Here is a 15,334-nt window from a genome sequence, read left to right on the forward strand (position 1 = left end):
CCGTATTGACGCCATTCATACACCTGTAGTACAAATAATACAACTACGGTGCATATGTGCAATACAGAAATGATAATTACACTTTATTTTGAATTCGTATAAAGTAATGGTATTTTACTAAGATTGGGGACCGGGAACCCCGTCTTCTTTATAATCATAACTCAGGGTAATTGGTTGCTAATTTTGGGTTGTAAGGGCATCTGTAGTCAGAATAGCAAATTACAAATATTTTGACCCTAGACAACACTGAAAGCGTAAATCAACATCTATAATTTTAACCACCTTCAAATTTTCGGGAATCAAAATTAGCAAGCTGCTGTCCCAACTTCAGATCCAAACGTGCCAAGGTTTGATCCAGGTACCGAAAAAACTAATTTAGTTTTACCTTAAGTCTAAAAGTCTAAGGCCTATCTGTAACTTAACCTGACAAATTTTTTTTGCCCCCCCATCCAAAAACAAAATACTTGATTCAGCTTTGAGAAGGTACGTTTTCCAAAAATCTTTGTTTATTTTATACATACTGGAGAGGGTGACCAAAGGTTATATATTTTTCTAAAAATAGTCTTAAACACACAAGAAGAAAACGCAGAAGATTTTTACAAGATCTTCTTTACAAGAAGAAAACACAGAAAAAGAATACAGTTTCCGCGCTCGAATGATCTTCGAAACTAAATTGGCATTTGCCATAAAAGCCAACACAGATTTCAGTTCATTTCGGCTTTAGTAGCAGCTTTATTTTTCCTCTGTTTTGCAAGAGCCACCTTCTATATCATACTATTAGCTGAAGGAAGTTATATTAATGCAGAATAGTAAGGAAAAAGGGTCACATGGTTTCCTTGTATTCTATAAAATGGACCGTGGTGATCTTATTCTGAAGGAAGAAGTTATTTTCATAGGCCACAATAACTGTTTTTACATTAGGTCTAAAATTACCATAAGCATTATTGACATATCAAAATAATACATTACTTCTACTTCTTTTTTACAGGCGGTGTGAGAAGGAAGAATCTGCTTATAAGGTATTTCAGCTGGGGAACTATGTCAATTTGGAAAATTTGACAGATGTTCGTGAGATAACAACAATCGAAAAAGAACTTGAATCCCTTACAATTGATATGTCAAATGCAATCACCTACTACCCCAATTTGGAAAATAGTTTGGAAAATAGAACCTCAGTTTTGCAATTGGAACTTGCTGCATTTCGATTGGAGGTAAGAACCTCATTAGCAAATGTAGACTTTTTTCAATATACGAAATACCAATAATCAAAACTTTACTTATTTTAAGGTGTCTGTCAAGGCAAGGAGTGAAAAGACAGCCTAGTTACAAAAAGCATGTATCAGGCTCTTGAGAAGCATAACAAACTGTATTTACTGAATCAGTAGATATAGTTTTTTAATATCAAGTTTTCTAATATAAGTTTCATAAAATCAAGTTTCATAATGTCAAGTTTCATAAAATATAGTTTCGCAATATAGTTTAAAATATCAGTAAAATAGAAGGACTGTAACGTAAGTAATAGTAAATGGTAAAATAGATGGACTTGGACCCAAGACCTTGTGAGTTATGTTTAATGGCTTTGGTCTCCTTCCCTCCCATCTGCCCGCATAGAATAAAGAAAATAATAGTAGTAAATAATAAAATAGAAGAACTGGGACCCAAGACTTTGTGACTTAATTTCTAGATCAAACGTTCTGACTAAATGACTACCAACAAACCAACTAAATACAAATTTGGGAATCTCCTTCCAGAAAAAAAACAACTATGTTTTTGTTGGTCTGAGCAGAAAATAGTAATGGTAAATAGTAAATTAGTAAATAGTAAAATCGTGAAATAATAATAATAGTAAATAGTAAAATAGAAGGACTGGGACCCAAGACTTTGTGACTTAATTTCTAGATAAAACGTTCTGACTAAATGACTACCAACTAAATAGAATTTTTCGGGAGTCTCCTTCCAGAAAAAGCTGTGTTTTGTGTTTGTCTGAGCAGGAAACAGTAATAGTAAATAGAAAATTAGTAAAATAGTAAAATAATAATGCTAAATAGTAAATAGTAAAATAAGAGGACTGAGACCCAAGACTTTGTGACTTAATTTCTATATCAAACGTTCTGACTAAATGACTACCAACAAACCAACTAAATACAAATTTGTACGATTCTCCTTCCAGAAAAAAGCTTTGTTTTTCAGAAATCTATGAAAAATAATCTCTTTTTTTTCCACAAGGATTATGCAACAATTCTAAATTATAAGAAAAATGGGTTTACTTTTCTAAAAGTGTGTGGTAAGAAGAAAGAACTAAGGAAAAAAGACCATACGACAATTTTCGTCATGGTTTGTAAGAAACGGCCACGGAAACAAACAGTTTGTATGTTTATATCTAGGTAAGGGTGCCTCATATAGCCCTTACTACAGAAACCACAAATACTACGATTACAAACAACTCGCTACAGCCCCAAACCACTTAAGGACAACATAACTGTGCACGCTGCTCCTCCACCCTAATATATTCAAAGCGTTACTCTTTAAAACTTCTCAAGAAATTTTAGTTTTTTTTTCTAATCCTTCTTTTGACACCTATCTCATTTGGGCACAAAATTCATTTTGTTTGGCCCCGGATGGAATAACAATCTTTGGTAATTGGCAACAAAATATAGCCTAGCCATTTTATTCTATCTCTCATTACAGCCCTAAAACTGACAAGAACTTGCAATAGCTTATCCAAATTACCAGAGATTGTTTTTTCTAAGCTTCTAAATAAATTTAAAAAAGGGTTAGCTAAAATAAAAAAAGGGCTAGCTAAATCTTGGTATCAATAAAATTTAATTGTTAACGGGCCTGAAGAAAGGATGATTTAGTGTATCTAATAAAGAAAATTCGGTTCCAAGTTTAACGGCCATGACGAGAAATATAGGTTTAAGGGGGCAAGAAAAACTAACTAACATAATAAAAACAACATTTGTGTTTGATGAATAATGCATTGTTAAGCCTTGATTTCCTGTTTTTGGAGTCAATCCGTGTTTTGTTCATCATTAACTCCTTTTTAATGTGAATTATAATTGGAAGATGTATGTAATGTATGCAACATCTCTTAGCTATGCAGTTTACAGTATGGTCCATCAAACATAATTTTGAGCTTCCTTCATTAAACAAATTTGTCAAATCTACCGTTATGATTAAACATATCAGATATTATTTTTTTAGTTATTTTTTTCTTACCAATTTTCAAGGTTCAGTTCTGAGAATTAATTGAATTGTCTTAATAACTTTTCACCTAATCCACATTGTAGTTACACTGGTGGTTGTATGCTGTACCCAATGGTAACATATACAGTTTGAGGAATACATTGGGTCCGTTGCAACACTAGACAGTGCATCTGGAATATATGTTTCTGCCCACTTATCAAAGGCATGGGGGGTCTTCATCTGTCTAAAAAAATGTGCTATGGATCAGAAGTGAAATCAAACAGTTCGTGGTAACGAACTATAGTAAAGAGCGACCCGGCTCAATAGTAACCGAAACTCTAAAAAATGGAATTTTGATACCATTAGTTACATAAAAAAAATCAAATTTTAATGCTGGTTTTAAATATATAAATTCCATCAAGATTAGTCTTACCCATCAAAAGTTACGAGCCTGAGAAAATTTGCCTCATTTTAGAAAATAGGAGAAAACACCCCCTAAAGGTCATACAATCTTAGCGAAAATCCCACCATCAGATTCAGCGTATCAGAGAACCATATTGTAAAAGTTTCAAGCTCCTATCTAGAAAAATGTGAAATTTCACATTTTTTGCCAGAAGACAAATCACGGATGCGTGTTTATTTGTTTTTTTGTTTGTTTTTTGTTTGTTTTTTTTTTCCCAGGGGTGATCGTATCGACCCAGTGGTCCTAGAATGTCGCAAGAGGGCACATTCTAACAGAAATTAAAAGTTCTAGTGGCCTTTTTAAGTGACCAAAAAATTGGAAGGCACCTAGGCCCCCTCCCACGCTCATTTTTCCCCAAAGTCACCAGATCAAAATTCTGAGATAGCCATTTTATTCACCATAGTCAAAAAACCTAATAACTATGTCTTTGGGGACAACTTACTCTCCCACAGTCCCCGTGGGAGGGGTTGCAAGTTACAAACTTTGACCTGTGTTTACATATAGTAATGGTTACTGGGAAGTGTATGGACGTTTTCAGGGGGATTTCTTTGGTTTGGGAGGGAGAGTTGAGGTGGGGGGGGGGGTTACGTGGGAAGATCTTTCCATGGAAAAACTTCTCAATTGGGAAGAGACTTTCAATGAAGGGGGCGCAGGATTGTTTAGCATTATTTAAAAAAATAATGAAAAAATAAATATGACAAGTTTTTTTTACTGAAAGTGAGGAGCAGCATTAAAACTTAAAACAAACAGAAATAATTTCGCATATGAGGGTCTACCTCCTCGTAATACCTCGCTCTTAACGCTAAAGTAATTTCAGTAATTTCAACTATTTATTCTACGGACATTGTGATTCAAGGGTCATTCTTAAGGAATTGGGACATAATTTAAGCTTTAGTGTAAAGAACGAGTATATTTTTTACTAATGAAAATGTTCGTAAAAAATTAGTTTTTTTATTGTTTTTTATTGTTTTAAGAAGTAAAGTTAAGAGGAAGAGTCAAACTTTAGCGTAAAGAGCGAGGCGTTGAGGAAAAGCCCCTTTCATATACGGATTAATTTCTGTTCGTTTTAAATTTTAATGTCGCTCCTTACTTTCATTTAAAAAAACTTTTTTTTATTTAATCTCAACAAAACCAAAGTCAGAGATCACATAGCATCCGTTTGAGCTGCAACACTGTACGCTCGATAGACGGGGTCGCTCAAGACAGAAAAGGATCTCCGCTGTCTGTGTTATATACTCTAAATCAACATGCAGTCTAGAACTCCCAATAGCGAAGTAAGAAGCCATTGTGACCATTCTAAGGAGCTATCTCTAGTCACTAAAGACGTTGGCTTAAGGCCCTTGGCTACACTTAGTGACGCCCAAAAAGGAATGATATGTCGAGACATCTTCTCTGCAAGTATCCACCTTCTTGGAGACGACAGCTGGGAGAAAGGAAGAATAAAGGAAGGAGAAAGGAGGAAGAAAAATTCAAAGAGGATCTAGAGCTTGGGGACACTTCCGGAGGCAGGGTCAAAGATTGGACAAGAACCGGCTGAAGATCGCCATAGAAGCTACAACTGACATATCGAAGTGGTCCTATTTGTGCCAGGCAGGACAGTTCATTGTCTGGTTCCCGACGGACTTGAGTAAAGTAACATATCTTATTCATAACTTGCCAGACTCAGCCGGCATAAATTTTCTAGCTTAGTCTTAAGAATCAAATAATCAATTGAAGGTGGAATTCACATGTACCTGAAATTAGAAAAGATAGGACATTGCAACATCAGTTTTCTATCTATATGATTACTTTGTAAAAGAAAGGTATTAGAAGACAATACATTTGAACAAAAGGGTGCCGATATATGCTGTTCAAACTAATTTCTTGTTATATCGATTTTCTTCTTCAATGGTACAAGTGTGATGTTACTTTCAGAGAGAAACACGTGTTCATAAATCTTTTAGTATTAATATATATCGAAATCCAAACTAAAGATTTTTTTTCATCAGAGTTAAACAGCCAAATTGAGGACATCTTTACAGAATTCTTGAGCACAAAGTTGCAATTCGTTTTTCTTGGTCTTATTTTCTTGGTCTTATTGAATTTTTTTTGGCCTTATTCTTGTTTTTAAGTAATTTCAATTTTAACTAAAACTTTAATTTCTTAGTCACAACGACCTCTTTTATTGGCAAGGCCAAGTTCTATTGTTGATCAGCTTGAAGTCGCTGCAAAAGAAATATCAAGTCAGTCCCTTTCTACCAAGCTACGCTATTTGGCTTCAAAAGCTCGTGATGTCATCAATAACCAAGTACGATTTTTGGAGATAAGAAAGGTAATACTTTCACAGACAAAATAGTTCATTATAATTCAGAAAGTGACAGCCATTATTTAAGGTATAGTTTACAAGTATATAGTGTAAAGGTGTATATTAGATAGGTTTTAGGTAACCATTACAAAAGGGATAAGAAGTACTATTTTTTGGGGCAGATGGATAGCTATCCATTATATTGTTGGTAAAATGAAACCGTAAAACGTGCTCCAAAAAAGATAAATTTCCAAAATTGGGGTGAAAACAAGGTTTGATTTCCCAAAAAAGTTCTTGACTTTGGCTCTGAAAAAATGAACTGAATGTATGCTCTGGAAACAGTTTTGCACTATTAAAAATTTTTCTTTTTTTCTTTTTTTTTGCTTTTCATTTATGAAATATTTTAGAAATAAAAGTTTAAAAATATCTTAATATTAAACATTAATCTTAAGTGAAACACCAGCCTTCCGAGTTTTCAATAAAGTGCTACATTTTCAGGATTCTACAAACATAGGGAAGTATGACGGACCAGTTTATTTTAAACATTTTTTAAATGTTGCATTAACTTCTAAGCAGTTCTTTTTTTAAGTTTCAACGTCACTCTTTACTTTCATTATAAAATTTTTGGTTTTTTAATTAATCTTTGTTCGTATTTTAACTTTTGAAAATATGGACAGTAGACCTTATATACAAAAAAAAGCGTTCATCAAACAGGTGGAGGAACTATAAAAATCAACCCGAGTTTTTTTCTTAAAAAGGGACGTTAGATATAAGTTTTACTTTGCATCTCTTTTAAAGATTCCCTTCAAAAATTTTGTCACACAAAGAGTATTTTATCTTAGGGATTTCTTAGGTAGATAAAATTGAAGTGTAAGTGTACCAAAACGGGTCAAAAGTCATATTAAACAGTTTGTAGCAACGACTTTAAATAAGGAGCGAATATGCCCAATAAAAACCGAAACTCTAAAAAATAAAATTTTATGTGGTTAAAAAAACATATGTAAAATTCATCAAGTTTAATGTTACCCATAAAACGGTACGACCACGAAAAAATTCGTCCGATTTTGAATAGAAGAAAAACACCCCACAAAGTCGAGTGACCTTAATGAAAAGCACGTAATCATGTTCAGAATCTTGAAGAACCCTGTTAAGGTTTCAAGCTCCTATCAGAAAAAATGTATGTTTTTGTATTTTTTGACAGAAGAAAGATCACGGATGAGGTTTTTGTTGTCCTTTTTTCGTATCGAAAAATAGTTCTATGAGATGGGAGAGGGCTCATTCGAACAGAAATTAAAAGTTTTAGGGTACTTTCAAATGACAACAAAAACTATAGGGTAGCTAGTCCTCTTTTCATGCTCTTTTTCCTAAACATATCTAATCAAAATCTTGGGATAGCAATCTAATTCACCAGAGTTGAATGGTCTAATAACTACATGCTTGGAGACGACATTGCCCTTCATAGTCCCTAAGTAAGAGGCTGTTAGTTACTCAGTTCGTCCATTGCTCACCTGTACACCCATAATTTTGTTACTTGTAAATATATTACATTATTTAGGAGGGGATTTTCTGACCAGAGGGGGGGGAATTTTCTGTGCGAGGAAATTTACCAAGGGTAATTATACAGGGAGAATTTTACACGAGGGTTGGAGGTGAGGGGATTTCCTCGCATGATTTGAAAACGACCAGAAATTACATGAAAAAGTTTTTTAACTAAAGGTACAGCGTAAAATTGAAACTGAAAACGAACAGAGATTAATCTGTACATGAAGGAGGTGGCTTCTTTCTTGACCCCTGCTTTTTACGTTAAAGTCTTAAAGCTCTTAAAAAATACTTCTAATTATAATTTGAGCAAACTTATTAAACAATTCTTAAAAAAGCCAAAAATCAATCGAAAATGGATTATTCATTATTGATCATCGATGTTGATTATGAATTATTTATTATTAATTACTGATTATTGATTATTGATTGTTGAATATTGATTGTTGATTATTGATTATCGATTATTGATTATGGATTATTGAGTCTTTTGTAAATTTTTGATTTTTAGAAACTTTAATTTATTTGAACTAGAATTATTATGGGATTTATTCTTTGACTTATTTTATCAATAAAATAAGATATTTTTTAAACGTATGTTCTAATTTCTGAAAGCTAAAACTCAAAATCATTATTTACTAAATTATATTAATAGAATAGAGTGTATTTAAACGTGGATGTTCTTATTTCTGAAAACTAAAACCCAAGTTTGATATATATTCAAATATTATTAATAAAATCAGAAGTGTTTTAAACGTGGATGTTCTTATTTCTGAAAACTAACACCCGAATTTAATAAACACTCAAATATTATTAATAAAATGAGATGTGTTTTAAAAGTGGGTGTTGTTATTTCTGAAAACTAAACCCATGTTTATTAAATGCTTTATTACTAATTAAGTCAGATCTGTTTTAAACGTGCATATTCTTATTACTAAGTACAAAAAACCCAAGTTTATTAGAAAATCAAATATATTTTAACCCTGTGTGTTCTTATTTCTGAAAATTAAAACCCAAGTTTAAAAAATACTCATATACTATTAATAAAATTAGATTTATTTTAATCGTTGATGTTTATATTTCCGAAATTAAAACCCAAGTTGATTAAATACCCAAGTTTATTAAATATTCGAATATTATTAATAAAGTCATATGAATTTTAAACGTGAAAGTTCTTATTTCTGAAAACTAAAACCCAGGTTTAATAAATGTTCGAATATTATTAATAAAATTACATTTATTTGAAACGTTTAAATTCTTTTTGTATTTCTGAAATTAAAACCCATGTTTATTAAATACCCAAGTTTATTAAATATTCGAATATTATTAATAGAATCAGAAGAAATATAAAAGTGTGTTCTTATTTCTAAAAAATAAAACCCAAGTTTATTAAAAATACAAATATCTATATATATAAAAATAAGTTGTCTGTGTGTCGAGTGACGTCATGTCATTATGTCGTCATGAAGTTAGTTGTCGTCATGTTTGTTATGACGATGACGTCATCAAAAGTATTTAAGGAAATCGTTCAAAGACAAATTTTTAATTGTAAGAAGATCGTGGACGGAAAAATGTTTAATTGTAAAATGACTGAAGAACCTACAATGGCAACAGCCGAGGAAGCTGCTCAAAGAGTCTATGCCAAAAAACTTGCGGCTGATAGAGAAAGTAAGAAAAGAAAGCGTGCCGAGAACAGCAAGAAAACAGGTTGCGGCTAAATAACGCAAAACCGCGCAGTTAGATGAAAATCCAACTGGACAGCGAGAGTCAAAATATATCAAAACTGAAAATGATAGCGATGATGATTGGGTTTGGAATTTTGACTTGGATAAGGTCATCAATGCCTACCAGATTTTAGTTAAAAAAAACAAAGGTTCGGCGATATGTATTTCAAAGTGACGCTCAAAAATAAAGAAGAAAAAGAAAACCGAAAAAAAGGTAAAAAACTAAAAAAAAACTAAAAAGAAAAAACACTCAAAGAGAAATTACAGACCGGGACACAAATGACGACCGGGACAGAGGGAATATAAATGACGACCGGGACACTCAAGGAGAAATTACAGACTGGGATACCGGGACACAAATGACGACCGGGACACAGGGAATATAAATGACGACCATGACACAGGTATTTAAGAATATCGTTCAAGGACAAACTTTTAATTGTAAGAAGATCGTTGAAAGAGAAATTTCTAATTGTAAAATGACTGAAGAACATACAATGGCAGCACCAGAGGAAGCTGCTCAAAACGAATGTATTCAAGCCGAAGTATCTGAGTTGGTAAAGCTTTTTGTTTCAGGTTCTAGGTCCGAGAGGCTCCAGGTTTGAACCTTGGCCTTAGCATTAATACAAAAGAAGAAAAAAACTAAAAAAGGTAAAAACTACAAAAAAAACTAAAAAGAAAATACTAAAAAAAACTAAAAAAGCTAAAAAACTAAAAAAAAACAAAAAAAAGGTAAAAAACTACAAAAAAAGAAAGAAAAAACAATTAAAAACTAATAAAAAAAACTAAAAAAAACTAAAAACTGAAAAAGAAAAAAAAACTGAAAAAAGGAAAAAAACGAAAAATAAAGGAGAAAAAGGAACTAAAAGCCGGGACACAGGGAACATGAATGACGACCGGGACATTCAAAGAGAAATTACAGACTGGGACACTGGGACACAAATAACGACCGGGAGATATAAAAGACGACCGGGACACTCAAAGATAAATTACAGACCGGGTCACAAATGACGACCGGGACACAGGGAATATAAATGACGAACGGGACGCTCAAAGAGAAATTACAGACTGGGACACTAGGACACGAATGACGACCGGGATACTGGGAATATAAATGACGACCGGGACACGGAAAGTTCGATTAGCAATCACCATCAACAAAGCTGAAGGGTAATCATTAGAACAATGAGGTATAGATCTGAATACGGATTGTTTTTCCCATGGACAATTTTATGTTGCCTGTTCAAGAGTCGGTAAACCTGACAATCCATTTATATGTACAGACAATGGGACATCGAAGAATGTTGTATATTCGCAAGTTTTACGCAGTTAAAAACATATATATATCTATAACGAAAAGAGAAATATTTTCTCTTTTATCTATATTCACAGGTGGGACACAGGGACACAACTACAATGGCGCGTAACTAATATGGCGCGTAACGACTTACGCGCGCGGGGGAGCTTGGGGGCGCGAAGCGCTCCCACCAACTAGGTGTTGGGGTGGCGCGAAGCGCCACCCCAACAGCTAGTTGTTAATAAAATCGTATGTATTTTTAACGTGAAAGTTCTTATTACCGAAAACTAAAACCCAAGTTTATTAGATATTCATATATTTTTAATAAAAATCAGATGTATTTTAAACATGGGTGCTCTTATTTTTGTAAACTAAAACCCAAGTTTATTAAAATATCGAATATTATTAATAAATTAAGATATAATTTAAGCGTTTGTGTTCTTATTTCCGAAAAATAAAACCTAAGAATATTAAACCTTCAAGTATTATTAATAAAATCAGATATGTTTTAGACGTGGGTGTTCTTTTTTCTGAAAACAAAAAACCTTAAATCTATTGAATACTCAAATATTATTAATAAAAACAGATGCTTTTATAAACGTGGGTATTCTTATTTCTAAATACCGAAACCAAAGTTTATTGAATACGAAAATATTGTTAATAAAATCAGATGTATTTTAAACATGGAAGTTCTTATTTCTGAAAATTAAAACCAAAGTTTATTAAAAAAGTATATTATTAATAAAATCAGAAGTATTTTAACCGTGTATCTTATTATTTCTAAAAATAAAAGCCCAACTTTATTAAATACTCAAATATTATCAAAAAAATATGTTTTAAGCGTAAGTATTCTTGCTTCTGACAACTAAAACCCAAAATTATTGAATACTCAAATATTGTTAAGAAATCTAGATGCATTTCAAACGTGGGTGTTCCTATTTATAATTTATAAAATTATTTATAAATATAAATTTATTTTAAACCTGGATTTTCTTATTACAAAAAACTAAAACCCAAGTTTATTGAATAAACAAAGATTATTATTAAAATAAGATATGTTTTAAACGTACATGTTCTTATTTCTAAAAACTAAAACCCAAGTTTACTAAATGCTCAAATATTATTAATAAAATCAGATGAATTTTGAACGTGGAAGTTCTTATTTCTGAAAACTAAAACCCAAGTTCATTAAATACTCAAATACTATTAATTAAATCAGATATATTTTAAACTTGAACGTCCTTATTTCTGAAAACTAAAAAATTCAAACACTATTTATAAAATCAGAAGTATTTTAACCGTTTATCTTCTTATTCCTGAAAACTAAAACCCAAGCTTATTATATGCTCAAACATTATTAATATAATCAGATATATTTGAAAAATTAAAGTTTTTTTCTGAAAACTAAAATCCAAATTTATTAAACCCAGATATTATCATTAAAATAAAATATGTTTTAAGTGTGGATGCTCTTATTTCTGAAAACCAAAAACCCAAATTTATTGAATATTCAAATATTATTAATAAAACCTGATGTATTTTAAACGCGGATGTTCCTATTTCTAAATATGAAAATTCAAGTTTATTAGATACATAACTATTATTAATAAAATCAGATGAATTTTAAACGTGGAAGTTCTTATTACTGAAAACTAAAACCTAAGTTCATTAAATACTCAAATACTATTAATAAAATCAGATATATTTTAAACTTGAATGTCCTTATTTCTGAAAACTAAAAAATTCAAACAATATTAATAAAATCAGAAGTATTTTAACCGTTTATCTTCTTATTCCTGAAAACTAAAACCCAAGCTTATTATATTCTCAAACCTTATTAATATAATCAGATATATTTGAAAAATTAAAGTTATTTTTTCTGAATACTAAAATCCAAATTTATTAAATACCCAAATATTATCATTAAAATAAAATATGTTTTAAGTGTGGATGCTCTTATTTCTGAAAACCAAAAACCCAAATTTATTGAATACTCAAATATTATTAATAAAAGCAGATGCATTTTAAACGCGGGTGTTCCTATTTCTAAACATGAAAACTGAAGTTTATTAAACACATAACTATTATTAATAAAATCAGATGTATTTTAATCGTTTAAGATCTTATTTCTGAAACCTAAAACCCAAGTTTATTAAAAAATCAAATATTATTAAAAATTAGAAGCATTTAACCGTGTATGTTCTTATATCTGAAAACTAAGACCTAGAAATGTCTATTAAATAATCAAATGTTATTAGTAAAATCTGAAGTATTTAAACCGTGTATCTTCTTATTTCTAAAAACTAAAATCAAGTTTATTAAAAACTTATATATTATTAATAAAATTAGATTTATTTTAAATAGATTTTGTTATTACAGAAAACTAAAGCCCAAGTTTATTAAATACTCAAATGTTATTAATAAAATAATATGTGCTATAAACGTTGAAGTTCTTATTTCTAAAAACTAAAACCCAAGTTTATTAAATACTCAAATATTATCAGTAAAAGAAGAAATATTGTAGATAATGTTGCTGAGGTGATGTGTTGCTGATAAGTGTAGATGTTATTACTTCTGAAAACTAAAAACCCAAATTTATTGAATACTCAAATACTATTAATAAAACAAAATGCGAAAATACGAAATTTCTATTTCTAAATACGAAAACCCAAATTTGTGAAATAGATAAATATCATTAATAAAATCAGGTGTATTTTAAACATGGAAGTTCTTATTTCTAAAACCTAAAACCCTAGTTTATTAAAAAATCAAATATTCTTAAAAAATCAGATGTATATTAACTGTGTAGGTTCTTATATCTGAAAACTAAAACCTAAGTTTATTAAATACTCAAATAAAATTAATAAATATATATTTATTTTAAACCTGGATTTTCTTATTACAAAAAACTAAACCCAGGTTTATTGAATACTCAAATATTATTAATAAAATAAGATGTTTTAAACGTGGATGTTGTTATTTCTGAAAACTAGAACCCAAGTTTACTTAATGCTCAAATATTATTAATAAAATCAGATGAATTTTAAACGTAGAAGTTCTTATTTCTGAAAACTAAAACCCAAGTTTATTAAATACACAAACATTATTAATAAATTCAGATGTATTTTAAACTTGAGTGTCATTATTTCTGTAAACTTGAAAAATTTGAAAGTATTTTAACTGTGTATCTTCTTATTTCTGAAAACTAAAATCTAAGTTTATTAAATAGTCAAATATTATTAATAATATCAGATGTATTTTAAACGTTGAAGTTCTTTTTTCTGAAAACTAAAACCCAAGTTTATGAAATACTCAAATTTCGTCAATAAAATAAAATATATTTTAAATGTGGATGTTCTTATCTCTGAAAACTAAAAATCCAAATTTGTTGATTACTCAAATATTATTAATAAAACCAGATGCATTTTAAACGTGGCTATTTCTAAATACCAAAACTCAAGTTTATTAAATACATAAATACATAAATACGTAATTTACAGGTGTAAATTTGTAACCCTGTTTATTAAATACTCAAACGTTACTAATAAAATAAGATATGCTTTAAAATGTCTATTTTCTTATTTCTAAAATCAAAAGCCCAAGTTTACTAAATGTTCAAATATTACTAATAAAATCAGATAGATAGATAATTTTTTATTTGCAACAATTACATAAATAGATATGGCAAACCAGTACACATGCCTGGTGGCATACTTTAGCTTTGAAAATATTACAATGCTACACTACTAAAATAAAAAATAGCACTGACAATATTACACTGCAAAAATAAAAACTAAGAGGGGGTCATTGAAAAAAAAGGAAAAACCTGGAGTATTGACAAAATAAACACAAAAACGAGAAAGCCAAAGCAAATACAACCTAAAACATCAACATAAACATACAAAAAATATATATATAATAATAATGATTCCTCGCAACACATTAAACAGAAATCACTGAATTATTTGTTATTTATTTAAATATTCTAAAACCCGTCATAGCTTACATATAAGCCCGTAATAGCTTTAATGCTCGCACCCAATAATGCTGATGAATTTTAAACGTGAAATTTCTTATTTCTGAAAACTAAAACCAAAGTTTATTATATACTCAAATACTATTAATAGAATCAAATATATTTTAAATTTGAATTTCTTTATTTCTGAAAACTAAGACCCATATTTATGAAATACAGAAACATTATTAATAGTATCAGATGTATTTCCAAGATTTTCTTACTTCTCAAAACTAACACCAAACTTTATAAAATGCTCAAATATTATTAATCAAATTAGATGCATTTTAGTCGTGGATGTTCTTATTTCTGAAAACTAAAACCCAAGTTTATTAAATTTACCGATATTATTAATAAAATCAGGTGTAATTTAAACGTGGATGTTATTAACTCTGAAAACTAAAACCCATGTCTATTAAAAATCAAAAATTATTAATGAAATCAGATGTATTTTAACCCCGTGTGTTCTGTTTCTGAAAACTAAAACCCCAGTTTGATGAATACCCATATATTATTAATAAAATCAGAATTGTTTTAAGCGTGGACATTTTTTTTTTTGAAATTAAAACCAAAATATTTTAAATATCCAATTTTATTAAATACTCAAATATTATTAATAATGTCAGATTAAATAGAAATGTGTGTGTTCTTATATCTGAAATCTAAAACCCAAGTTTATCAAATACTCAAATATTATTAATAAAAATCAGATGTATTTTAAATGTGGAAGTTCTTATTGCTGAACAATAAAACCAAAATTTATTGAATATTCAGATATTATTAATAAAATCAAATGTGTTTTAAAAGTGTATGTTTTTATTTCTAA

The 15,334-nt window shown here is 29.9% G+C and overlaps 1 protein-coding gene across 1 annotated transcript in view; it reads left to right on the forward strand.

Annotated features, from left to right (window-relative positions):
* Positions 1 to 15,334, forward strand: part of LOC136036403 (prominin-1-A-like) — a 106,113-nt gene that overhangs the window by 65,159 nt on the left and 25,620 nt on the right. The window contains exons 11-12 of the mRNA XM_065718610.1: positions 989 to 1,211; positions 5,796 to 5,960. Coding sequence (XP_065574682.1) covers positions 989 to 1,211; positions 5,796 to 5,960 — 388 coding nt within the window. The remainder of the gene's footprint in view (positions 1 to 988; positions 1,212 to 5,795; positions 5,961 to 15,334) is intronic.

The sequence above is a fragment of the Artemia franciscana genome, chromosome 15 (assembly GCF_032884065.1).
Source record: "Artemia franciscana chromosome 15, ASM3288406v1, whole genome shotgun sequence".
Taxonomy (NCBI): domain Eukaryota; kingdom Metazoa; phylum Arthropoda; class Branchiopoda; order Anostraca; family Artemiidae; genus Artemia; species Artemia franciscana.